Source organism: Nerophis ophidion, linkage group LG10, assembly GCF_033978795.1.
Source record: "Nerophis ophidion isolate RoL-2023_Sa linkage group LG10, RoL_Noph_v1.0, whole genome shotgun sequence".
In the NCBI taxonomy this organism is placed as follows: domain Eukaryota; kingdom Metazoa; phylum Chordata; class Actinopteri; order Syngnathiformes; family Syngnathidae; genus Nerophis; species Nerophis ophidion.
The window spans coordinates 48110288-48138088 of record NC_084620.1 but is presented as its reverse complement, the minus strand read 5'-3'; the positions used below and the strand labels follow the sequence as shown (position 1 = coordinate 48138088).

Genomic DNA, 27801 nt, shown 5'->3' with positions numbered 1-27801 from the left:
TGTGAGTGTGAATGTTGTCTGTCTATCTGTGTTGGCCCTGAGATGAGCTGGCGACTTGTCCAGGGTGTGCCCCGCCTTCCACCCGAATTCAGCTAAGATAGCCTCCACCTGTGTCCTGGGCAGGACTTTAAAGTGGAGGCTCCTCTATGGGGCCTTGGGGCTCTAGGAGGTTAACCCCTTTACTACTGTTACCCCAGGTGGCCCTTGGCAAAGGCCTAGTACCTGACTGAACCCTAACCAGGGATACGGCGAAGACCTCAATGGCGAAAGACAGTAGATTTAAGAACTACCACAACCGCTTGCAATGGCGGAAGAAGGCTGCAGCGGAAAAGGGTCCCCAGTCGTTTTGGACTCCATGCCACTAGACCCCGACCCGATTCTGTCAAGGGTTGTGTGGTGACTGTCTGTGCACCAGTCTCCCCCACGTTAAAGGGGAACATAATCACAATTTCAAAAGGGTTAAAAACAATAAAAATCAGTTCCCAGTGGCTTGTTGTATTTTTTGAAGTTTTTTTCAAAATTTTACCGGTCTCCGAATATCCCTAATAAAGCTTTAAAGTGCTTGATTTTCGCTATTTGCGATGCCACTATCCATTTCCCTGTGACGTCATACAGTGCTGCCAATGTAAACAAACAATGCCGAATAGCACAGCAAGATATAACGACCTTAGCTCGGATTCAGACTCGAATCAACAGATTACGCATGTATTGAAACGGATGGTTGGAGTATGAAAGTATTGAAGAAGAAACTGAAGCTATTGAGCGAAAAGCTATTGACGCTATTCATAACCATAGCATAGCAGAATAGCTGCGTTAGCATCGCCGGTAAAATGTGCGGACCAAACGATCAGGACTTTCGCATTTTGTGACACTGGAGCAACTTAAATCCTTCGATTAGTTAAGTGTTTTTTTTTGCATTAAATGTGGGTGGAAGGAAACGTAATATAGTTGCAAATGCATCTGCAGGTTATCCATACATCTCTGTGCCATGTCAGCTTTAGCACCGCCGGTAAATAGCATGTTAGCATCGATTAGCATAGCATGTTAGCATCGATTAGCTGGGAGTCAACATCAACAAAACTCACCTTTGTGATTTCTGTGACTTTATCTTTACAAATGCATCTGCAGGTTATCCATACATCTCTGTGCCATGTCTGCTTTAGCACCGCCGGTAAATAGCATGTTAGCGTCGATTAGCGTAGCATGTTAGCATCGATTAGCTGGCAGTCACGCCGCGACCAAATATGTCTGATTAGCACATAAGTCAACATCAACAAAACTCACCTTTGTGATTTTGTTGACTTTATCGTTGCAAATGCACCTGCAGGTTATCTATACATCTCTGTGCCATGTCTGTCATCGCCGGTAAAATGTGGAGCCACTTTGGTACATTCAATGGGGGTCTGGTGGCAGACATTTTCGCATCTTCGGGCCGGTGGTGCAGCTTGAATCCCTCCCTGTTAGTGTTGTTACACCCTCCGACAACACACCGACGAGGCATGATGTCTCCAAGGTTCCAAAAAATAGTCAAAAAAACGGAAAATAACAGAGCTGAGACCCAATGTTTACAATGGGTTGAAAATGAAAATGGCGGCTGTATTACCTCGGCAACGTCACATTCTGACGTCATCCCCTCCAGAGCGATAAACAGAACGGCGTTTAATTCGCCAAAATTCACCCATTTAGAGTTCGAAAATCGGTTAAAAAAATATATGGTCTTTTTACTGCACCATCAAGGTATATATTGACGCTTACATAGGTCTGGTGATAATGATCCCCTTTAAACTAAGTCAAGCACAGGCATCCTTCATAAAAGGATACACCCCTTCCAGGAGGATCGTCATACTGATCGCGACCCCCAAAGGGACAAGCGGTAGGAAATGGATGGATGGATGGACAGTACAGGCCAAAGGTTTGGACATACATTCTCATTTCAATGCCTTTTCTGTATTTTCATGACTATTTCCATTGTAGATTTGTCCCTGAAGGCATCACAACTATTACTGAACACATGTGGAGTTATGTACTTAAACAAAAAAAGGGGAAATAACCGAAAATTGAGCTGAACACGTTTTATATTCTGGTTTCTTCAAAAGAAACAACAGCAGATATAGATAATCTACATCAGGGGTGTCAAACTCAAATACAAAGTGGGCCAAAATTTCAAAACTGAACAAAGCCGTGGGCCAAAGTTGAACAAATTAACCTTTTAATAGTGACCCAAACAAGTTCTGCATGGAAAATTGAACAAGCAAGGCTTATATAACTTTAAAGTGAAAAAAAAATATCAATGGCATATCAAATAAAATTGAAATAAAAATTGAATGCCTCTTTTCAATTTGCTGCCTTCTGAGGTTAAAATCAGAATAAACTTTTTCCACAGGCTAATAATAAATTTGAAAATAACACAAGAATAATGAATGAATCAAACATTCAAGCCTTGAAGTAGCAAGAGAAAGTGCATGAATAAAACGTTAGTTATTGCTCAGTTTGCTACGCCGATTTGCTTTAACACTGAATATGGAACAAGCAACGCTTGTATAACTTAATAGTGCAAAATCAACCTTCAACAAAACAAACGAAAAAACATCAATGGATATAAATAACATTTAAATAAAAAAGTTCTGAGGTAAATATCAACATTACTTTTTCCACAGGCTAATAAATTTGAAAATAAAATAACGAGGTGGGCAGGTTTGGTGGTAACAGGGGGTGTATATTTTAGCGTCCACAAAGAGTTAGTGCTGCAAGGGTTTCTGGGTATTTGTTTTGTTGTGTTTATGCTGTGTTGCGGTCCAGATGTTCTCCCGAAACGTGTTTGTCATTCTTGTATGGTGTGGTTTCACAGTGTGGCGCATATTTGTAACAGTGTTCAAGTTGTTTATACGGCCACCCAATCGGCCCGCAGCCGAGTGTGAAGCGACTGGGATGAAAATCAGCACCTCCAAGTCCGAGTCCATGGTTCTCGCCCGGAGAAGGGTGGAGTGCCATCTCCGGGTTAGGGAGGAGACCTTACCCCAAGTGGAGGAGTTCAAGTACCTCGGAGTCTTGTTCACGAGTGGGGGAAGAGTGGATGGTGAGACCGACAGGCTGATCGGTGCGGCGTCTTCAGTAATGCAGACGCTGTATCGATCCCTTGTGGTGAAGGAGCTGAGCCGGAAGGCAAAGCTCTCAATTTACCGGTCGATCTACGTTCCCATCCTCACCTATGGTCATGAGATTTGGGTTATGACCGAAAGGACAAGATCACGGGTAGCGGTCAAAGTGAGTTTCCTCCGCCGGGTGGCGGGGCTCTCCCTTAGCGATAGGGTGAGAAGCTCTGTCATCCGGGAGGAACTCAAAGTAAAGCCGCTGCTCCTCCACATCGAGAGGAGCCAGATGATGTGGTTCAGGCATCTGGTCAGGATGCCACCCGAAAGCCTCCCTATGGAGGTGTTTTGGGCACGTCTGACCGGTAGGAGGCCACGGGGAAGACCCAGGACACGTTGGGAAGACTATGTCTCCCGGCCGGCCTGGGAACGCCTCGGGATTCCCCGGGAAGAGCTGGACAAAGTGGCTGGGGAGAGGAGAGTCTGGGCTTCCCTACTTAGGCTGCTGCCCCCGCAACCTGACCTCGGATAAGCGGAAGAAGATGTATGGTTGGATACGGCCACCCTCAGTGTGACCTGTATGGCTGTTGACCAAGTATGCCTTGCATTCACTTATGTGTGTGCACGAGCCGCTTATATGATGTGACTTGGTACGGAGTAAAAGCGGACGTGGCGACAGGTTGTAGAGGAGTTTAAGGCCACAAACTACGACAGCATCCTGCAGACGGCGCAGAGAATAGCAAAGCAAGCTCACAACCTGGCCTACGATTCCAACTACATGTCCCCCTTCGCACAGTTTGCATGTGACAACGGCCTGAATGTAAGAGGAGGAAAATTCAGACGATATCAGCGTGCTGCTGTCCGTGCTGAATATGCTGACTAGGGTGTGTGTGTGTCCCTCCAAAATAAGTGTCTGTCTTGACGTCCAGCCGTGTACATTTTTTTCCTTCCTCTGTCGTGTTTTGGTGGTTGCATGTTTCAAAGGGAAAGCGTTCGATGATGGTGACGCAGGAGGAAGTTGAGCGTCCAATCAGTTTGTCGTTTGTGGCCTAGAGCTTCAAGTCTGTGTTAGAACAAAAAAAGTGACCTCGCAAGAGGAGTAAGCCATGGTAGCCGATGTCCGGGACTTAGAGATGTCGGGGGGAAGCGCTAATTTAGCTCGGAACTGAAGAGAAACACAAAGATGCAAATGTTTTTTTCACTTGCGCTGTAAATAGTTGCTGTCCTTTCTTTTGTCCTCTTTGTGTTAAAGGGGAACTTTATCACCAGACCTATGTAAGCTTCAATATATACCTCGATGTTGCAGAAAAAATACCATATGTTTTTTTAACCGATTTCCGAACTCTAAAAGGGTGAATTTGGCGATTTAAACGCCTTACAATTGTTAGCCTGTCGGAGCGATGACCTTTCACCCGTGACGTCACAACATGAAGCGATCCATCAAGATCCAGGGCCGGGAGGTGGCAGTGGTGGGGCAATATAAGTACCCGGGAGTTCATTTGAACAGCAGACTGGACTGGAAGGACAACTGCCATGCAGTTTACAAGAAGGGAATGAGCAGACTCTTTTTCCTGAGGAAGCTTAGGTCCTTTAATGTGTGCAGCAAGCTGTTGGAGATCTTTTATCAGTCTGTTGTGGCCAGTGCCCTGCACTTCGCTGTGGTTTGTTGGGGGAGCAGTATGGAGACAGAACCCTGACATTAATAGTTGGCATTGAAAATAAAATTTGGCGTTATAATTACGATTTTTGGCAGCGAAAATTAAATTTGGCATTGTGATAAAAAGTTGCATTGACACTGAAAAAAGGAAGTATTGGCATTGAATAATGTCGTTTTCAATATCAGTCTTTAGAATTCTTCTTCATGTCCATCTTTTTTCAGTGTGTGTGTTTTTACACTCTATTTCCCCCCAGTCTCACTGGTTTTCAGTTTCAATTTTTTTTCTTTTCGGTTTCAATGTTCTTTTTTTCAATGCCAAGTTACTGTCAGGGTTTTGGCGTGGAGGGGGAGTGTCTGAGGGGAGGGGCTAGGGACGCGTGAACACGCCTCAAAGCCTTGGGGGGAGTGAGTGGGAGTAGGAGGGCGGGCCTGTGACTGATATTGAAAATGACATTATTCAATGCCAATACTTCTTTTTTCAGTGTCAATACAACTTTTATTACAATGCCAAATTTAATTTTCGCTGCCAAAAATCGTAATTACAATGCCAAATTTTATTTTCAATGCCAACTATTAATGCCAGGGTTCTGTCTCCATAGAGCAGCACCAGCAAAAGGGACTCAAACCGGATTGATAAACTGATCCGGTAAGCCGGACAAACTATTGGCTCGCAGTTGGAGGCGTTTGTATCAGTGAGAGACAGGAGGACACTGGAAAAAACTGCTGGCCATCATGGACAATCCTGCCCACCCACTCCACCAGACAATTGAGGGACAACGGAGTTCATACTCCAACAGGCTCCTTCAGCTTCCTAAACGGCACTGTGCGATTCAAGAACTCCTTCATTCCACACTCCATCCAGCTGTATAATCACTCCCCATACAGCAACAGATACTATTACCTGACACCTTCTATGTCAGCTACTTCTCTTTGTTTTTAATGTCTATATTCTATTTTCTGCTGGACTTACTCTCTTTTTTATGCTGGGGCTGCCAAATATACTGTGATAGTGTACATAGCAATTGGTATATATTGTATATATGTTATAGACATATTATATCAGTATATACAATATACTGTACACATATTAAGTATATATTGTATATATTTGCAGATATGTTATATTTTACATTGCTATACCTAGTCTATTTATACCTGCATTGTCCTTTCCATCCTTACACTTTCCATCATTGTAACTAAGATTCCAGAAAACACAGAGTGAGACGTTCTACCTCTTGTGCGAAACACAAATGCATAAAATCACTTAACACATTAAAATGACTAGTAAAACATTTAAAAACACAACAACCAACTTCTAAAATATTAAAAACGACTCCAAAACACATAAAATGACTCCGAAGAGATGCACAGTGACATCTAAAACGTAAAATACTCCTAAAACACATTAAGACTCCTAAAACATATAGTAAGACTCCTAAAACACATTAGACTCCTAAAACACGTAAAAAACTCATAAAACACGTAAAAATACTCCTAAAAAGCATGTAAAAAGACTCCTAAAACAAATTAACACAGAATGAGGTGTTTGCATCCTTTGTGAGCACATACACTTGGTGGCCTTGTAGGTGAACAGTGAACGTGAATGGAAGACCTGAAGGATAAAATAATTTACGGGTGCGCATCATCAGTAGTGCTTCCTAAGCTACTGTGTTGAACAATTTCCCTTGTGGATCATTAAATTTTGACTAAGTCTAAGTCTAAGATCCGCCATTTTCTCAATACACGCACCAAGTCAAATCAGCTCCTTTATTTTCCATTTTTTCGACCGTTTTCCCGTACCTTGGAGACATCAAGCCTCGTCGGTGTGTTGTCGGAGGGTGTAACAACACGATCAGGGACGGATTCAAGTTGCACCAGTGGCCAAAAGATGCGAAAGTCCCTCGTTTGTTCCGCATACTTTACCGACGACAGCTATGCTACGACAGAGATGGCAAGAATGTGTGGATATCCTGTGACAATCAAAGCAGATGCATTTCCAACGATAAAGTCAAAGAAATCTGCAATATTGGAAAACAGACCACTGAATCTGCCGAAGTGCGCGAGCTATTCAGGGACGACGGCAGTCCCTTCCCGCAGACGAGCGAGGTAAACCCCCTGGATGTCCTGGCTAAGAAGTGATTTCTGCAATTTCTTTTTTTGTCTAATTTTGTCCACCAAACTTATAACGTTGTGCATGAATGCACAAAGGTGAGTTTTGTTGATGTTATTGACTTGTGTGGAGTGTGCTAATCAGACATATTTGGTCACGGCATGACTGCAAGCTAATCGATGCTAACATGCTATTTAGGCTAGCTGTATGTACATATTGCATCATTATGCCTCATTTGTAGCTATATTTGCATCCAGCCTTTCCCTCCACCTACATGTAATGCCAAACAAACACATACCAATCGTTGGTTAGAAGGCGATCGTCGAATTCGTCCTCGCTTCCTCCCGTGCCGCTGTCTGTCGCGATATGGCTCAATAGCTTCAGTTTCTTCTTCAATTTTGTTTTTGCTACCTGCCTCCACACTCCAACCATCTTTTTCAATCTGTTGAATCGCTTACGCCGCTGAAATCCGAGTCTTAATCCGAGCTACTATCACTATACCTTTCTGTGCTATTTGCCACGTTTGTTTCTAGTGGTTTCACGCTGTGACGTCACAGGATAATTGACGGGTAGATATACCGATGGTGAAAATTAGGCACTTTGAAGCCGTTTTTCGGGATATTGCGTGATGGGTAAAATTTTGAGAAGAACTTAGAAAAATAAAATAAGCTACTGAGAAATGATTTTTATTGGTTTTAATCCTTCTTAAAATGGGGTAATGTTCCCCTTTAAAGCAAAGACTCTTGCGGGAGATGCATCAAAGAACGATCCATCTCACGTTTCTACTTGCCGGGATCAACATTTACCGAGAAAAAAAACAGTGTGGTAGGAAAGAGTGGCCGTGTCTCAATTCTGCACACTTTCACGCGTATACGTCCTGGAAACGCTGAGTAGACGTGTGGGGATACGCCAAATTGAAACGACCAGTGTGTGTGTTTGTGTGTGATTAGTGTTGTCTTTGATGTTCGCAAAGCTAACGCTAGCATCTGGTCATGCTTACGATCGCACCGATATATAAGAGTCAAGTGTGAATTTAAAGAGATGTATATTTTTTTGCAAGTTGTCACACGGTTGTACTGGTTAAGTGTGTGCTCAGATGAAGTGCTGTATTTCCTCTTATAGTGACTCTGCAGAAAGTACCACAACAATGTGGCTTTTATTATGGGACTTTTGATTTGGGTAGTATAGCTCGGTTGGTAGAGTGGCCCTGCCAGCAACTTGAGGGTTGCCAGTTTGATCCCCACTTCCGCCATCCTAGTCACTGCTGTTGTGTCCTTAGGCAAGACACTATATCCACCTGCTCCCTGTGCCACCCAAACTGGTTTAAATGTGACTTAGATATTGGGTTTACAAATGTAAAGCGCTTTGAGTCACTAGAGAAAAAAATAGAATTCATTCACTAATTCACTAAGGCACGCCCCCAATATTGTTGTCCGGGCGGAAATCATGAGAAATTCGGAAGAAATTCGTGAGAATGGTTGCCCTGGGAGCTTTTCGGGAGGGGCACTGAACTTCCGGAGTCTTCCAGGAAAATCAGGAGGGTTGGCAAGTATGAGCATTATGAGCACCGCCTCTGTATAGTACCCGCGGGCCAGTTCTAATGTTGAATTTGATATTGCCTCAAGGGGCAAATGATATTACACGGCGGGCCAGAGTTTGACACCCATGATCTACATCAGGGGTAGGGAACCTATGGCTCTAGAGCAGGGGCTGGGAACCTTTTTGGCTGAGAGAGCCATGAAAGCCAAATATTTCAAAATGTATTTCCGTAAGAGCCATATAACATTTTTCAACACTGAATACAACTAAATTTGTCTATTTTTAAGTATGACCAACATTTGTAGAGTATGATAAGTCTCTTATTCTTTTTAACAACATTGTTCTTCTAAAAGTTTACCAATAATAAATATAATACTTCTTACCATTAATGCGACATCGTGAACAGGTGCGGTAGAAAACGGATGGTTGGATTAAAATGCATGAGAAGTTTTATGATTTGAACGTTATTTTTGAAACTGTGATTACCAGCGGAATTATTCATTACTTATCGTGTTAAGCAATGTCAGCTAAGATTTATCTGAGAGCCAGGTGCAGTCATCTGGCTCTAGAGCCATAGGTTCCCTACCCCTGCTCTAGAGCCATATGTGGCTCTTTTGATGACTACATATAGCTCTCAGATAATTACATTTATATAGCGCTTTTCTCTAGTGACTCAAAGCGCTTTACAAAGTGACACCCAATATCTAAGTTACTTTTAAAACAGTGTGGGTGGACTGGGGGAAGGTGTGTAAAGTGTCTTGCCCAAGGACACAACGGCAGTGACTAGAATGGCGGAAGCGGGAATCGAACCTGGAACCCTCAGGTTGCTAGCACGGCCACTCTCCTAACCGAGCTATGCCGAGTAACCGTGTAATACTGTTCCATATCAGTAGGTGGCAGTCGGTAGCTAATTGCTTTGTAGATGTGGGAAACAGCGGAAGGCAGAGTGCAGGTAAAAAGGGGTCTAATGCTTAAACAAGGGGTAGGGAACCTATGGCTCTAGAGCCAGATGACTGCACCTGGCTCTCAGATAAATCTTAGCTGACATTGCTTAACACGATAAGTAATGAATAATTCCGCTGGTAATCGCAGTTTCAAAAAATAACGTTCAAAACATAAAACTTCTCATGCATTTTAATCCAACCATCCGTTTTCTACCGCACCTGTTCACGATGTCGCATTAATGGTAAGAAGTATTATATTTATTATTGGTAAACTTTTAGAATAACAATGTTGTTAAAAAGAATAAGAGACTTATCATACTCTACAAATGTTGGTCATACTTAAAAATGGATGAATTTAGTTGTATTCAGTGTTGAAAAATGTTATATGGCTCTTACGGAAATACATTTTGAAATATTTGGCTTTCATGGCTCTCTCAGCCAAAAAGGTTCCCGACCCCTGATCTACATCAACAACATGCTTTGTCTGAGTGAGTGGACGGGAGAAAAAAAAGAAGGGAAAATAACTTATTAGGTAGAAATTAAGTGTGGAAAGTTATTTTCCACACAGGACCATGAAGATTACCGTTACCGTCGCAGCGAGGGAAGACCGTGGGAGGCTTTAAAAGGTCATTTGCAGGTGGAGAGCAAGCTATCTATATAATGTTCGGAGTCAGGAGATGTCACATGACCAGTGATGTCCAGTGTAAGGGGAAAAAAGCTACTTTAAGTCATGTATGTACCTGGTGGCCCAGTGCAGAGGTGTGGAGTTGAGGTCTCCGCCCAGCTGGTCCACTATGGCTCCCTTTGATATGTAGTACCTGTAATGAAGACTTGTGAGTATTCCACCGCACGCTCCCGAGACATCAAGCCAAGAAAAGGTGCCCTCACTTGACCAAGTCTATCCTGTTGTTGATGGCAGCCCAGTGGAGGAGTGTCACATTTTCTTTGTCTGGCTGCCGGACGTCGAACCCGGCCTCCACCAGCTCCCGGCACCGCTCGAAGATGCCGTACCTGTGGCAGAGTGCCGGCTTGAGAAACCCGGTGGACAGCACAGAGGCATTCTCAGGGCATTCAGTCGCTCGCAACTGGACAGTTTGTTTTGTTTTGGAAGACGTTTGGTCTCTCATACGAGTAGGCTTCATCATCCCACATACAACACTGTCCTTTCAACCATTCCTCAAAGACTCTGCAGTTTAGCCTCCAACAAACAACAGGAGTTAGAAACGATTTGGTCCAGAATGCCATTTGTTTACAACTGAATGGAATGCTTACATAAGGGATTCCAACTTTTAGTAGTCGTTCTGCCACACCATACCTCAATGCTAACGAGGGGAACTTACACTTCAAGGACTGTCGTTGGCTCTGACAGTTAGGATTGTCTGTTTGCATCTCAACAGTTGTTGTATTTTCAGTACGATAGGGCGAAACCATCCTTTCCCAGGCACACCCTCATGGTTTTGGAGTAAAAAGATTTAGGGTTTTGGTACTAATCTCGAGACTAGATGTGACCAATTTAAGTCTAAGACTAGATGTGACCAAACTAAGTTCAAGACTAGATGTGACCAATTTAAGTTCAAGACTAGATCTGACCAATCTAAGTATAAGACTAGATGTGACCAATCTAATTTGAAGACTAGCTATGACCAATCTAAGTCTAAAATGTGGCCAATCTAAGTCTAAGACAAGATGTGACCAATCTAAGTCTAAGACTAAATCGGACCAATCTAATTCTAAGACTCGATATGACCAATCCAGGTCTAAGACTAGATCTGACCAATCCAGGTCTAAGACTAGATCAGACCAATCCAAGTCTAAGACTAGATCTGACCAATCTAAGTCTAAGACTAGATCTGACCAATCTAAGTCTAAGACTACATCTGACCAATCTAAGTGTAAGACTAGATCTGACCAATCCAATTTGAAGACTAGTTATGACCAATCTAAGTTTAAAATGTGGCCAATCTAAGTCTAAGACAAGATGTGACCAATCTAAGTCTAAGACTAAATCGGACCAATCTAATTCTAAGACTCGATATGACCAATCCAGGTCTAAGACTAGATCTGACCAATCCAGGTCTAAGACTAGATCTGACCAATCCAAGTCTAAGACTAGATGTGACCAATCTAAGTTTAAGACTAGATGTGACAAATGTAAGCCTAAGACTAAATGTGACCAATGTAAGCCTAAAACTAGATGTGACCAATCAAAGCCTAAGACTAGATGTGACCAATCTAAGTCTAAGACTAGGTGTGACCAATCTAAGCCTACAACTAGATGTGACCAATGTAAACCTAAAACTAGGTGTGACCAATTTAAGCCTAAGTGTAAGATGTGGCCAATCTAAGTCTAAGACGAGATCTGATCTGACCAATCTATGTTTAAGACTAGATCTGACCAATATAAGTCTAAAACCAGATATGACCAATCTAAGTCTAAGACTCGATATGACCAATCCAAATCTAAGACTAGATCTGACCAATCCAAGTCTAAGTCTAGATGTGACCAACCTAAGCCTAAGAGTAAATCTGACCAATCTAAGTGTAAGACTAGATCTGACCAATCTTAGTCTAAGACTAGATCTGACCAATCTAAGTTCAAGACTAGATGTGACAAATCTAAGTGTAAGACTAGATGTGACAAGTCTAAGCCAAAGATGGATCTGACCAAAATAAGTCCAAGACTAGATCTGACCAATCTTAGCCTAAGGCTAGATGTGACCAATCCAAGCCTAAGACTATATGCGACCAATATAAATCTAAGATGTGATTAATCTAAGTCTAAGACTTGATGTGACCAATCTAAGTATAAGACTAGATGTGACCAATCTAAGTCAAAGACTAGATGTGACCAATCTAAGGCTAAGACTAGATGTGACCAATGTAAGACTAAGACTAGATGTGACCAATGTAAGCCTAAGACTAGATGTGACCAATCTAAGCCTAAGACTAGATCTGACCAATCTAAGCCTAAAACTAGATGTGACCAATCCAGGTCTAAGACTTGATCTCACCAAGCTAAGTCTAAGACTAGATGGGACCAATCTAAATTTAAAACTAGATGTGACCAATCTAAGTTTAAGACTAGATGTGACCAATCTAAGTATAAGACTAGATGTGACCAAGTATAAGACTAGATGTGACCAATTTAAGTCAAAGACTAGATGTGAACAATCTAAGGCTAAGACTAGATGTGACCAATGTAAGCCTAAGACTAGATTTGACCAATGTAAGCCTAAATCTAGTTGTGACCAATCTAAATCTAACACTAGGTGTGATCAATCGAAGCCTAAAACTAGATTTGACCAATGTAAGCCTAAAACTAGTTGTGACCAATCTAAGCCTAACACTAGATGTGACCAATCTAAGCCTAAGACTACATTTGACCAATGTAAGCCCAAGACTAGTTGTGACCAATGTAAGCCTAAGACTAGTTGTGACCAATCTAAGCCTAACACTAGATGTGACCAATCTAAGCCTAAGACTAAATTTGACCAATGTAAGCCCAAGACTAGTTGTGACCAATGTAAGCCTAAGACTAGTTGTGACCAATCTAAGCCTAACACTAGATGTGACCAATCTAAGCCTAAGACTACATTTGACCAATGTAAGCCTAAGACTAGTTGTGACCAATCTAAGCCTAACATTAGGTATGACCAATCTAAGCCTAACACTAGATTTGACTAATGCAAGTCTAAGACTATATCCGACTAATCAAACCCTAAGACTAGATGTGACCAATCCAAGTCTAAGACGAGATCTGACCAATCTAAGTTCAAGACTAAATCTGACCAATCTAAGTTCAAGACCAGATCCGACCAATCTAAGTATAAGACCAGATCTGATCAATCCAAGTCTATGAACAAGAACTGATGAAGTCCACTCAGACGAGAGACAAAATGTCTTCTCAGACCAACCAAGCAGTCCAGTTGAGATGATTGAATGCCTGAGTCGACAATGACCTGATGAGACCTGCTTTCCTCCACTTACTGTGTGGCTTTAACAATGTCCCAGGTGCTGTAGTCGTCCACGTGATTTTTGCGGGGGACATTTTCCGTGTAGCCGTGGTTGTAGTGACTCTGGGGTTTGATTTCCTGAAACAAGAACCTGCAAGTTAGTTATCTCCGAACACAAAGTCGTCAGACCTTACACTTGAAGTAGTTCCTGCTTTGCAGTGCATGTTCCTCATTTACAGAGGAACTAGGCATCAACATTTTCATATCACGGCTATTGTGATCAAAATGATCCTGTAGGGCAGGGCCGATAAAACCATATCAAAATATATATCGCGGTAGACATGTAATCGATGTCAATCAAGAATGCTTTCGATTAAACATTTGACTTGTTTGTGTTTTTTGGTCGGGGAAAAAAAGCCCTGGTTGGTTACGTCAACAATTTTGATCTGCGGATCAATACTGAAATATTGATACCGGCGATACCAGATATTTGGGCTGTAATATCTACTCTCAAATCAGAAATACTGATACCTGAGTTAATTGAGATATCTACAGTACAGTTGTGCTTATTGGAGAATTTATGATGTCTTGGCCATTCTTAGAGAATATGAATGATAACACAAAAACCTTTCTTCCACTCATGCTTAATGGTTGTGTGAAGCTATTTATTGGCAAACAACTGTGTTTACTCTTTTAAATCAGAATGACAAAAGAAAGTACCCAAATGACCCTGATCAAAAGTTGACATACCCCAGTGACTTTGACCTGATAACAAAAGTTGACACAAACAGGTTTGAATGGCCAATCAAGGTTCCGATCCTCACCTGTGACCTGTTTGTTTGTAATTAATGTGTGTATAAAAGGTCAGTGAGTTTCTGGGCTTCTGACGGACCATTGCATCTTTCATCTAGTGCTGCCATCTGGGAGGAGCGCATAGTAAAGCCGCTGCTCCTCCACATGGAGAGGAGCCAGGTGAGGTGGTTCGGGTATCTGCTCAGGATGCCACCCGAACGCCTCCGACCAGCAGGAGGCCACGGGGAAGACCCAGGACACGTTGGGAAGACTTTGTCTCCCGGCTGGCCTGGGAACGCCTCGGGATTCCCCCGGGAGGAGCTGGACAAAGTGGCTGGGGAGAGGAAAGTCTGGGCTTCCCTGCTTAGGCTGCTGCCCCCGCGACCCGACCTCGGATAAGCGGAAGAGGATAGATGGATGGAATGAGAAGTAATAATAAGTATGTGTCAATGGGAGGACACTTCGTGACTTTTCTTAAAAGGTTTAGAGCATGGGTCACCAAGGCGGTGTCCGCGGGCACCAGGTAGCCCGTAAGGACCAGATGAGTCGCCCACTGGCCTGTTCTAAAAATAGCTCAAATAGCAGCACTTACCAGTGAGCTGCCTCTATTTTTTTTTATTGTATTTATTTACTAGCAAACTGGTCTCGCTTTGCTCGACATTTTTAATTCTGAGAGAGACAAAACTCAAATAGATTTTGAAAATCCAGGAAAACATTTTAAAGATTTGGTTTTCACTTGTTTAAATAAATTCATTTATTCTATTACTTTGCTTCTTATAACTTTCAGAAAGACAATTTAAGAGAAAAAATACAACCTTAAAAGTGATTTTAAGGATTTTTAAACACATCTACCTTTTAAATTCCTTCCTCTTCTTTCCTGACAATTTAAATCAATGTTCAAGTATTTTTTTTAATATTGTAAAGAATAATAAATACATTTTAATTTAATTCTTCATTTTAGCTTCTGTTTTTTTGACGAAGAATATTTGTGAAATATTTCTTCAAACTTATGATTACAATTCAAAAATTTTTTTATGGCAAATCTAAAAAATCTGAAGAATCACATTTAAATCTTATTTCAAAGTGGATTTTAACCTATTTAAAACATGTCATCAAAATTCTAAAATTTATCTTAATCATAACAAATTACTAATGATGTTCCATAAATTATTTTTTAAATTTATTTCAAAAAGATTCGAATTAGCTAGTTTTTCTCTTCATTTTTTTCGGTTGAATTTTGAATTTTAAAGAGTCGAAATTGAAGATAAACTACGTTTCAAGATTTACTTTTCATTTTTTTTCGTGTTTTCTCCTCTTTTAAACCATTCAATTAAGTGTTTTTTTCATCATTTATTATCTACAAAAAACTTTCCGTGAAAGGAAAAAAAATGTACGACGGAATGACAGACAGAAATACCAATTTTTTTATATATATAGATTTATTAAAGGTAAATTGAGCAAATTGGCTATTTCTGGCCATTTATTTAAGTGTGTATCAAACTGGTAGCCCTTCGCATTAATCAGTACCCAAGAAGTAGCTCTTGGTTTCAAAAAGGTTGGTGACCCCTGCTTTAGAGTTTATTCATCGCAAAAAAGGGGGTTGCACATTTCACTTCCTGTTTATGCGACACTTCCTGTTGCGCATTAACCATCTTCACTCATGTAGGTTCAATGTGCACAATTGAGTAGCTCAGTGGCTCGGAAAAAAATGTGTTTATATACGTTTGAATGTGCTTGTGAGAGGGAAAATATGTTAATATGTCTCGTATTCATGTCAGCTTGTAAGCTAGCGATTAGCACACTAGCTACTTCTCCAGGAAATCAGCAGCATCACCGGCAGTTCACGGTTTTAGGATAATTACAATCCGAAACAAAATTGAATGCTAAACGTAACAGGTGGGAATCTTTTCAATTAAAAAAAAACTTTATTTGTCCATTTAAGAGGCACACAGAGCAATTTCAAGTTCAACACAAAAAGATAGTGTACGTGTACGTTGTGTTTTTTGTGGTGATTTAATAAAAAAAATAAAAAAAAACAAAGATTAAAAAATAATAAAAAAACAAAAGTATCTTCTACGGCCCGGTACCAATCGAGCCGCGACCCGGTGGTTGGGGACCACTGCCCTACAACACGTTCAATCAGCTTGCCAGCCCAGTCACATGTCGTATGAGGCTTCTGCAGGCACACGCAAACGATTGCAAGGCATACTTGTTTAACAGCCATACAGGTCACACTGAGGGTGCCCGTTTAAACAACTTTAACACTCTTACTAATATGCGCCACACTGTGAACCCACACAAAACAAAAATGACAAACACGTTTCAGGAGAACATCGGCACTGTAACACAACATAAACACGAAAGAACAAATACCCAGAATCCCATGCGTCCCTACTCTTCCGGGCTACATTTTACAGCCCCGCTAGCACAAAATCCCCCCACCCCCTCCGTGCGTCGGTTGAGGTGGGCGGGGTTGAGGGGGGGCGGGGTTTGGTGCTAGCGGGGCTGTATCATGTAGCCCGGAAGAGTAGGGGATTCTGGGTATTTGTTCTTTTGTGTTTATCTTGTGTTACAGTGCCGATGTTCTTCTGAAATGTGTTTGTCATTCTTGTTTGGTGTGGGTTCACAGCGTGGCGCATATTAGTAAGAGTGTTGAAGTTGTTTATATTAGAACCCTCAGTGTAACCTGTATGGCTGTTGACTAAGTATGCGTTGCAGTCACTTTTCTGTGTTAACAGAGGCTGAATATTAAATGTGACCAGTCAGCACGCAGATCGCGTGGTGTTAAAGCGGGTGCGACGACACGCTGTAGAGGGTGATAAAGGCATTGCCTTTACTGCACACCCTCAATATTGAAGTCCAGGTGAAAATTGGAGAAGGTTATCCCCCCGGAAACCTCTCGGAATAATCGTTGGGGACGGCAATTTAGCAGCTCAGCCACATCACAGTGATCAAGGAGCCGCATGCGGCTCCAGGACCGCGGGTTGCCGACCCCTGATTTAAGGGAAGAATGTAATACAAAATATCAATACAAGGTGTCAAGACAGAATAAACAGTATATAGGTCCCTAAGATATACAGATATCTAATGTACTCATACATTGTTTATGTTTACGAATGTATTAGGGCTGGGCGATATATGGAATATACTCGATATATCCCGGGTTTGTCTCTGTGCGATATACAAAATGCTTTATCGTGATATTGGAGTATACGTTCTCACGCAGTTGCTTTCAGCTGCGGGCATTACACTACAGGCTCTTCTCATTCTTTCTTGTCTCTCCTTCTCAGACACGTAAAACAAGCGCACCTTCTTACATACATCACATATGTATACGGCCTCGCGGAGCAGAGAGGTAGTGGCATGGGTAACGTTAGCTGTGGTGCGAGTGGTAATACGAGAGAAAAAAGGTGCAAATCTGGTAACAAATGAAGGAAGAATTAATTCCCAAGTAAAACAGCAGGGGGACCATCGTCTGGCGGTGGTTTGGCTTCAAGCAGGAAGATGTCGAACAGACAACTGTAATTTGTCAAGTGTGGGGCAAAAGCGTTGCTACAAAAAGTAGCATTACTGCTGATGTGTAGCATTATTTCCAAAGTCACCCGCTAGAGAATGAAGAGTGCTTGAAATTCCACGTCAACATCTCCGTTCGGTGCCACACCCACAAAATGCCGAGGCAACCATTTCTACATCAACTCCAAACTAAAAAATTAGTCAACAATACAATGAGATAACGTCCGTAGGAACCTACCACATAGTGAAGGACTTCCATCCATCCATCCATTTTCTACCGCTTATTCCCTTTCGGGGTCTTGGGGGGCGCTGGCTGGACAAGTCGCCACCTCATCGCAGGGCCAACACAGATAGACAGACAACATTCACACTCACATTCACAAACTAGGGCCAATTTAGTGTTGCCAATTAACCTATCCCCAGGTGCATGTCTTTGGAAGTGGGAGGAAGCCGGAGTACCCGGAGGGAACCCACGGATTCACGGGGAGAACATGCAAACTCCACACAGAAAGATCCCGAGACTGGATTTGAACCCAGGACTGCAGGAACTTCGTATTGTGAGGCAGACGCACTAACCACTCTGCCACCGTGAAGCCCCTAGTGAAGGACTTACACTATTTTATTTCCTATTATGCAGCTAATTTTTATTTGACACTTATTAAAATATCTTGTGTGACATCATGCACAAAAGTGCACTTTATTTGTTTTAAACTATTGTAGTGGCGTCCTGTACAAAAAGTGCACTTTAATTTAGTGTTGTTTTGATATGTTATCTTGTGACATCAGGCACTAAAGTGCACTAAAAAGCTTTTTTAAAAATGTCTCTGACAATCTTGCACTTTCAATTTTTGGAATGACATGAATGTTTGTGCCACTGCTTAGTAACTGTCGTCACTGTTAGACATCATACTGCTGTGATTATATACATCAAATGGTTTTAAAGGCTAAGGCAAAATATCGAGATATATCGTGTATCTTGACATGGTCTAAAAATATCGAGATAATAAATATATAGCCCTATCGCCCAGCCCTAGCATGTATATATAACCTAATCGTATTGTTTCTTCAACTCAAAAATAGCTGAGCGTTTTTATTATTATATTCCCAGTTTTGATCTCGGACGTCTGGTCAATTATAACAGTGTTTTTTAACCTTTTTTGAGCCAAGGCATTGAAAAAAATGCAGAGGCACACCATTAGCACAAATCATTAAAAAAAATGAAACTCAGCAGCCGATATTGACGGTAATAAGTTGTTGTCGCAATCGTTGGATACGACTTTAAACCACGACCAAGCAAGCATCAATATGGCTCTTGTCTCAAAGTTGGTGTACTGTCACCACCTGTCACATCATGTCTTGACTTATTTGGTGTTTTTTTTGCTGTTTTCCTGAGTGTAGTGTTTTAGTTCTTGTCTTGCGCTCCTATTTTGGTGGCTTTTTCTCTTTATTTGGCATTTTCCTGTAGCAGTCTCATGTCTTCCTTGACCGCTATTCCCCACACCTGCTTTGTTTTAGCAATCAAGAATATTTCAGTTGTTTTATATCCTTTGTGGGGACATTGTTGACTGTCATGTCATGCTAGGGTGTACTTTGTGGACACCGTCTTTGCTCCACAGTAAGTCTTTGCTGTTGTCCAATTTTAGTTTTATTCTGCATAGCCTTCCCTAAGCTTCAATGTATTTTCTTAAGGACACTCACATTTTGTTTATTTTTGTTTTAAGAATTAGTAGAGATGCGCGGTTTGCGGTCACAACCGCGGAGTCCGCGGATAAACCGAGGGTCGGGCGGGTGACATGAGGAAAAAATAGATTTTAAATAGATTCGGGCGGGTGGCGGTTGAACCAATTCGGAAATATATATCGTAATAATCCCAGGAATGTAGGCTCATAAAACTTCTTTGTTTGTCTTGTCTTTATTGGACAAGATGTAATACAACCACACAACAGCTCTCATGTCTCTAACGCTTTTCCCGGGACAACTCGAACTCTCACTTCCTGTCAACAACGTCACTTACCTATCTCTCCTGGAAGTCCCGCCCCCCAGCCAAAGTCATTGGCTAACACCCCGTAGCCAGCCGCTACATTATACATAGTTAAATGTTATGTAGAAGAGGTTCATTTAGTCTACTGACGTGTATTTATAAATGGTTGATTTATATAGGCTAGTAGGTAAAGTGTTGTACCTGCCAACTCTTGATGGTACAATCCATATAACACGTCACAGACGACGTCACGCTAACATCACGTGACACCTCTGATGAAGGCTGCAGAAGCAAGGTAGCCCAAACTTGTCAGGTACAACACTTTACCTTACTAGCCTATAGAAATGAAGCATTTATAAATTGTTAAATGTTGTTACCCACATACGAAAAACGAGCTATACACTTTGAAACAGTTTGTTGGCATACTTTTATTTGGAAGTATCTCGTTTGGTCTGTCGACGGATGTAAGGAAGCTACTTCCGGGTATGGCCAACGAGGTATTTTTTTGTCATTTGTTGGTATTTTACTTGGTAAAATGTTTGATCCACAAGCTGTGCATGTTATTATTTTTACGTTTGTAACGTGCTTTATTTATAACAGTTTTCACGATGAATTTGAAGGGAAAGGAAGCCTTCAAATAAATCAGTTCAAGAAAGCCATTGTGTCTGTGCTATTTGGAGGGAGTTACACTGTCTAACCTCACAAATGCCTTGCATCGTCTGTATTAGATATATAACAACGGGCGGGTAGTGAGTGGGTGTGGCTTTGATAAAATGTTGGTTCGGGTGGATGGCGGGTGGATGACGGGTGGATGACGACTTTAGTGATGCGGTTGCGGATGATATAATTGCCTATCCGCGCATCTCTAAGGATTAGATACCTTTTTACCTGCACACTGCCTCCCGCTGTTTCCGACATCTACAAAGCAATTAGCTACCTGCTGCCACCTACTGATATGGAAGAGTATAACCTGGTAAGTCTGCCGATCTCCAGACAGTACAGACACTGAACAACAGCACAATATTTGCTGATCATAATTACTGTTTGCAAAAAATATTTTTTAACCCAAATAGGTGAAATTGTATAATCTCCCACGGCACACCAGGCTGTATCTCACGGCACACTAGTGACTTATAGCATATGAGAGTATTATATAACTGTTAAGCAAACTATGAATAATAAAACACGTGTCCTTTATCATAGTGACACGTATGACAAGAAAAAAACGCATGAAAGTCAGAGGTATTCAGTGAGGTAAGGTGAATTAAATGAAGTGAAGTGAATTATATTTATATAGCGCTTTTTCTCTAGTGACTCAAAGCGCTTTACATAGTGAAACCCAATATCAAATTTTTACATTTAAACCAGTGTGGGTGGCACTGGGAGCAGGTGGGTAAAGTGTCTTGCCCAAGGACACAACAGCAGTGACTAGGATGGCGGAAGCGGGGATTGAACCTGCAACCCTCAAGTTGCTGGCACGGCCGCTCTACCAACCGAGCTATACTGCCCCAAATGAAATGACAGGTCATTGCTCCTGCCAAATGCATTGCGCTGAGTGGAGCGGATCACTACTCCAAGATGGCGGCCCCACGTCTCGTCAGCGCCAATGGGCAGTAGCGGTCCATGCTGCGTCTACTAATTCGATGTCTATGCTTTTAAATGTGTTGCAACTTCTATGTGAGTGTTTGTCATATTTCTTTACTTCCTTCTTTTGGGCTGAACGTCCTGCTGAGTAAGGCACGACGCTAACTGACTTTCGCCACGGTGGAACAAAATGGACACACGCAAACTTACACAAAACACTGGTAAACTGTTAGCAAACTAATGTTAGCATGTTAGCATACCAATACAAACATGCTACCTTTTTGGCACACATTACTTTTTTTCCTCTACTTAGACAGCCATACACCTTACAGTAATATAACTTGGTACAGTGGGGCAAAAAAGTATTTAGTCAGCCACCGATTGTGCAAGTTCTCCCACTTAAAATGATGACAGAGGTCTGTAATTTTCATCATAGGTACACTTCAACTGTGAGAGACTGAATGTGAACAAAAAAAAAACAGTAATTCACATTTATTTGTAAATTATGGTGGAAAATAAGTATTTGGTCAATAACAAAAATTCAACTCAATACTTTGTAATATAACCTTCGTTGGCAATAACAGAGGTCAAACGATTACTATAGTTCTTTACCAGGTTTGCACACACAGTAGCTGGTATTTTGGCCTATTCTCGAGAGCAGTGATGTTTTGGAGCTGTTGCCGAACAACACGGACTTTCAACTCCCTCCACAGATTTTCTATGGAGTTGAGGTCTGGAGCCTGGCTAGGCCACTCCAGGACTTTCAAATGCTTCTTACGGAGCCACTCCATTGCTGCCCGGGCGGTGTGTTTGGGATCATTGTCATGCCGGAAGACCCAGCCACGTTTCATCTTCAAAGCTCTCACTGATGGAAGGAGGTTTTGGCTCAAAATCTCACGATACATGGCCCCGTTCATTCTTTCCTTAACACGGATCAGTCGTCATGTCCCCTTAGCAGAAAAACAGCCTCAAAGCATGATGTTTCCACCCCCATGCTTCACAGTAGGTATGGTGTTCTTGGGATGCAACTCAGTATTCTTCTTCCTCCAAACACGACGAGTTGAGTTTATACCAAAAAGTTCTATTTTTGTTTCATCTGACCACATGACATTCGCCCAATCCTCTGCTGTATCATCCATGTGCTCTCTGGCAAACTTCAGACGGGCCTGGACTTAAGCAGGGGGACACGTCTGGCACTGCAGGGTTTGATTCCCTGTCGGCGTAGTGTGTTACTGATGGTAACCTTTGTTACTTTGGTCCCAGCTCTCTGCAGGTCATTCACCAGGTCCCGACGTGTGGTTCTGGGATTTTTGCTCACCGTTCTCATGATCATTTTGACCCCACGGGATGAGATCTTGCGTGGAGCCCCAGATCGAGGGAGATTATCAGTGCTCTTGTATGTCTTCCATTTTCTGATAATTGCTCCCAAAGTTGATTTTTTCACACCAAGCTGCTTGCCTATTTTAGATTCACTCTTCCCAGTCTGGTGCGGGTCTACAATTATTTTCCTGGTGTCCTTCGACAGCTCTTTGGTCTTGGCCATAGTGGAGTTTGGAGTCTGACTGTTTGAGGCTGTGGACAGGTGTCTTTTATACAGATAAGTTCAAACAGGTTCCATTAATACAGGCAACGAGTGGAGGACAGAAGAGCTTCTTAAAGAAGAAGTTACAGGTCTGTGAGAGCCAGAGATCTTCCTTGTTTGAAGTGACCAAATACTTATTTTCCACCATAATTTACAAATAAATTCTTTAAAATTCCTACAATGTGAATTCCTGGACTTTTTTTTCACATTCTGTCTCTCACAGTTGAAGTGTACCTATGATGAAAATTACAGACCTCTGTCATTATTTTAAGTGGGAGAACTTGCACAATCGGTGGCTGACTAAATACTTTTTTGCCCCACTGTATGTGACACATGCTAACTGATAGCATGCTGTTGTTAGCTTGCTAGCATTCTGAAATTAGAGCACTAACTTTTTGAGCTAGTTTTGCAACCGTTTACCCCAGAATCATATAACTTGGTATGTGACACTTGTAAACTCTTAGCATGCTAACATTAAAGTGCTAACTTTTATTTTCTAAATTTACTCTTTTTACGCTAATTCCCCAGCCACACACCTTAGAATCATATAACTTGGTATGTGACACAAGCTAAATATTATCATGCTCACATTAGCTTTGTAGCATGCATATATTAGCATGCTAACTTTTTGAGCTCATTTTGCTACCGTTTACCCTGGAGTCATATAACTTCATATGTAACACTTGTTCACTGTTACCATGCTAATGTTAGCATGCTAGCATTAGCATACTAACTTTTTGAGCTCGTTTTGCAACCGTTTGATCCAGAGTCCTATAACTTGGTATGTCACACTTGTTACCTGTTAACATGCAAACAATAGCATTCCAACTTTTTCATCTGTTTTAACAAAAAAAATTCTATTTCCGCCGCCATACACTTTAGTCATATAACTTGGTATGTGAGACAAGCTAAATATTATCATGCTCACGTTCGCTTCCTAACATTAGCATGCTAACTTTTTGAGCTAGTTTTGCTGCCGTCTACCCTAGAGTCATATAACTTCATATGTGAGACTTGTTGACTGTTACCATGCTAGCAATAGCATACTAACTTTTTGAGTTTTTATTTTGCAACCGTTTGACCCAGAGTCATAAAACTTGGTATGTGACACCTGCTACCTGTTAGCATGCAAACAATAGCATGCTAACTTTTTCATCTAATTTTCCAAAAAATATATATTTCCGCAGCCATACACTTTCGAGTCGTATAACTTGGTATATGAAACTACCTTACTGTTTTCGTGCTAATGTTAGCATAGATGCTAAGTGTTAGCATTTTTGTTAGCTGTTTTAGGCTACCTTTGTGGCTCTTTCTGTACAGTTACACCTAAAACTCATGGATTCAGACACTCTGCACCAGGTCTGGGGCACAGATAGCAGGCCTATGGAAATTCCCGCGGGGATTTTCTGGTTCATATTGACATTGTTTCTTATTGAGAAATGTGCTTTAATATACGAAAATTTCATGTTATGTTCAAGAACCAATGAAGTTGGTAAATGGAGGTACGTCATCAATCACTCAAACAGCAGCAAGATATGACGGCAGTGAAGGCAGAAGACAAAGCAGGCTGGTGTAATCCCGCAGTGTCACATGTGCGACGCAGCATCTGTGCTACTTATCACATTCAATTAACCTCACAGCAACACTGCAATTAGACTCAATCGCCCAGGGAAACAGATCCACTCGCAAATGCGACGTATCCGCTCTGCGCTCGCCGTCATGAACAACATCAGCATCGTTTTGAAATCATTACGAGGACAAGGTTCCATGCGGCGCTGTCGTTAGGCAGCGTGACGCATGGTCGGTGATGAAAACAATAACGACGCACAGAACAGCTGCACGCTGCTCACATGTGGGAGATGTTCAATGATGTCTCCATCTCTATACTTCATTTTCATTCGCATGTCTACAAGCTGACAAAGCTTAACCTATTGTTACAATAACAATCTACAAGGTTAATATAGGTTGCTTCTCTTTAGAGATAATGGCTCATTTGCCGATATCCCGATATTGTCCAACTCTTAATTACCTATACCAGGGGTCCCAGACATGCGGCCCGCGGGCCAATTGCGTCCCGCTAGACCAGTGGTTCTTAAACTTTTTTTGTCACCCCCCACTTTGGACAAGGGGGAGCTTTCAAGCCCCACCTGCCGTCATCGCCCCAACAGAACGCTAATGCCAAGCTTAACATTTTCAAATGTATTGAACATCAAGTAACATCAAGTTGTATACATTCAAACTCAATAACATAAAATAACATCCATCCATCCATCCATTTACTGCCGCTTATTCCCTTTGGGGGTCGCTGGTGCCTATTTCAGCTACAATCGGGTGGATGGCGGTGTACACCCTGGACAAGTCGCCACCTCATCGCAGTAAAAGAACATCAAGTTCAATAATAAATAAAATAACTGTGCAGCTGTGGTATAACTTGCATCAAGTTCAATAATAAATAACTGTGCAGCTGTAGTATAACTTGCATCAAGTTCAATGATGAATAAGATAACTTGCATCAAGTTCAATAATAAATAAAACAAAAGTGTTATAACTTGCATCAAGTTCAATAATAAATCAAAGTGTTCTAACTTGCATCAAGTCCAATAATAAATCAAAAGTGTTCTAACTTGCATCAAGTTCAATAATAAATCAAAAGTGTTATAACTTGCATCAAGTTCAATAATAAATCAAATAACTTGCATCAAGTTTAATGAAAAATAAATTAAAAGTGGCACTTTTCCGTGTTTTGATCAAATTTACCGCGCTCACATCTGTTAAAACCTCATTGAGTTCGGGGCTGAGCTGCCTTGACGCAAGTGCTTCCCAGTGAATGACAGGGTGTCCAATGCGCATTTGGCGCAAGCCTCTTTATTAGAGCCTGCAGCCCGTTTCTTGACGCTGCCATGGTCTGTGTGCCATCAGAGCAAAAGCCCACACAGTTTTCCCATTTAAAGTCATGTTCTTTGAGGAAACTGTCCATTATCTTGAACAGCTCATCAACAGTGGCTCTATTTTTTATGTATTTGCTAAACAGCAAATCCTCGCACAGTGACTCGCCATTCACAAAGCGGACGTATGCGATGAACAGGCAGTTTTATATTGCTGTCAGTAGCTTCGTCCACTTGTAAAGCAAAACGACTTTCTTTTAATTTGTCTACGAGTTGTTCCTCAAGATCACTTGCAATGTTGCATATACGTCTCGCAACTGTGCCGTTTGACAGTGGGAAAGCTTTTAAATTTGCTGCACTTGTCTCGTCAAAAATGACAGACACCATGTCTATTGCAGCGGGGAGAATGAGCTGCTCAGCGATTGTATGTGTTTTTTTGCATTGTGCAATTCTGTATGCAACTCTATATGAAGCCATTTGAGCGTCACTGTTTACTGATGCAGCTTTTACCATACGCTTCTCCTGTTGACGGTACTCTGCCAGTTTTCTTTGAAAGAAATCAAGTGGCTTATTGACGTTATTGGGGTGTGTGGTCTCGAGGTGTCTCTTTAATTTTTTGGGTCTCATGCTGTCTGCTGCTAGCGGTTTTAGACACAGAACACACAGGGGTCTCTCTCCTCTGCCCCCATCACCGCTGCCGTTAATCCAAGAGCAATATACCCTTCATCATATTTTCTTTTTGGTTGGAATTTTTGGTTGATTAGGCCCGTGATATTTTTGTTTCTCTGCAGGCGCTGGCTTGACCACCATTGAGGTGCGAGTCACAAATTTATCCAATTTGTGTAATTGTGGTCCACACATTATCCTGCTACCCATCCGCACGAAAGTTTGTTCCGCTTAGCCCGGCCCCCATTAGTTACTGTTGCTATGTCCGTCAAACTTTCGCTCCTACCTAGAAATTTAAAGCCTACAGGAAAAATAAGTATTTACATTCATTTATATGGCGGATTTCACAGACAGAATCACAAAGTGATTTGCAATGCGTATAGAAAATGAAAGCATAGTAAAAAAAAAAATCTAAGAATATTAAAAAAAAAGAATAATAAATTTAAAGGGAAATTTCCTCCCTTTCCTCGCGCCCCCTCTGTCATGTCTCTATTCCCCACCAGTGGGGCGCGCCCCACACTTTGAGAAACACTGCGCTAGACGTTATTTTGCGGCCTCCACCTTAATATGAAATTTTAACATTAGTGCGGCCCGCGGGTTTTATATGAATGGCGATTGACAGCGTTGTGTTATCAACATTCTGGGTTGCCTACCCCTGCATTAGTGGAAAAGCGGCAAATGAGTGAAAGTGACAGAGACGTTGCCATGGAGACAAGGGTTTTCCTACGTGCCTGACTGCAGTCACACCATGACACCTGTCCGTCAGTAATAACAGTCCCCGATAACCTAGACCAATTCAAACCCATCCATCCATTTCCTACCACTTATTCCCTTTGGGGTCGCGGGGGGCACTGGTGCCTATCCGAGCTACAATCGGGCGGAAGGCGGGGTACACCCTGGACAAGTCGCCACCTTATCACAGGGCCAACACAGATAGACAGACAACATTCACACTCACATTCACACACTAGGGCCAATTTAGTGTTGCCAATCAACCGATCTCCAGGCGCATGTCTTTGGAGGTGGGAGGAAGCCGGAGTATCCGGAGGGAACCCACACAGTCACGGGAGCCCAGTATTGAACCCAGGGGGTGTATATTGTAGCGTCCCGGAAGAGTTAGAGCTGCAAGGGGTTCTGGGTATTTGTTCTATGTGTGTTAGGGTGCGGATGTTCTCCCGAAATGTTAAGTTAACTTAAGGTACCAATGATTGTCACACACACAATAGGTGTGGTGAAATTAGTCCTTTGCATTTGACGCGCCGGAGAATCATTTCTGGTGATTTAACCCCCAATTCCAAACCTTGATGCTGAGTGCCAAGCAGGGAGGCAATGGGTCCCATTTTTTTATAGTCTTTGGTATGACTCGGCTGGGGTTTGAACTCACAACCCTTTATATGTTTCCGGTTCCGGGTCAACGTGAATGACTGCTCGCTGACTGCTCTTGTTGCAAAAAAGCTAAGTATCGTTCTATCTGTGTGATTTTAACTGTTTTGCAGCTTTATTTAC

At 41.9% G+C, this 27801-nt stretch overlaps 1 protein-coding gene across 1 annotated transcript in view; it reads right to left on the bottom strand.

Annotated features, from left to right (window-relative positions):
* Nucleotides 1-27801, bottom strand: part of zdhhc17 (zinc finger DHHC-type palmitoyltransferase 17) — a 90879-nt gene that overhangs the window by 47720 nt on the left and 15358 nt on the right. Inside the window, exons 2-4 of the mRNA XM_061913989.1 lie at nt 13327-13430; nt 10228-10350; nt 10080-10157 (exon numbers count right to left, since the gene is read on the bottom strand). Of these exons, the coding sequence (XP_061769973.1) occupies nt 10080-10157; nt 10228-10350; nt 13327-13430 (305 nt within the window). The remainder of the gene's footprint in view (nt 1-10079; nt 10158-10227; nt 10351-13326; nt 13431-27801) is intronic.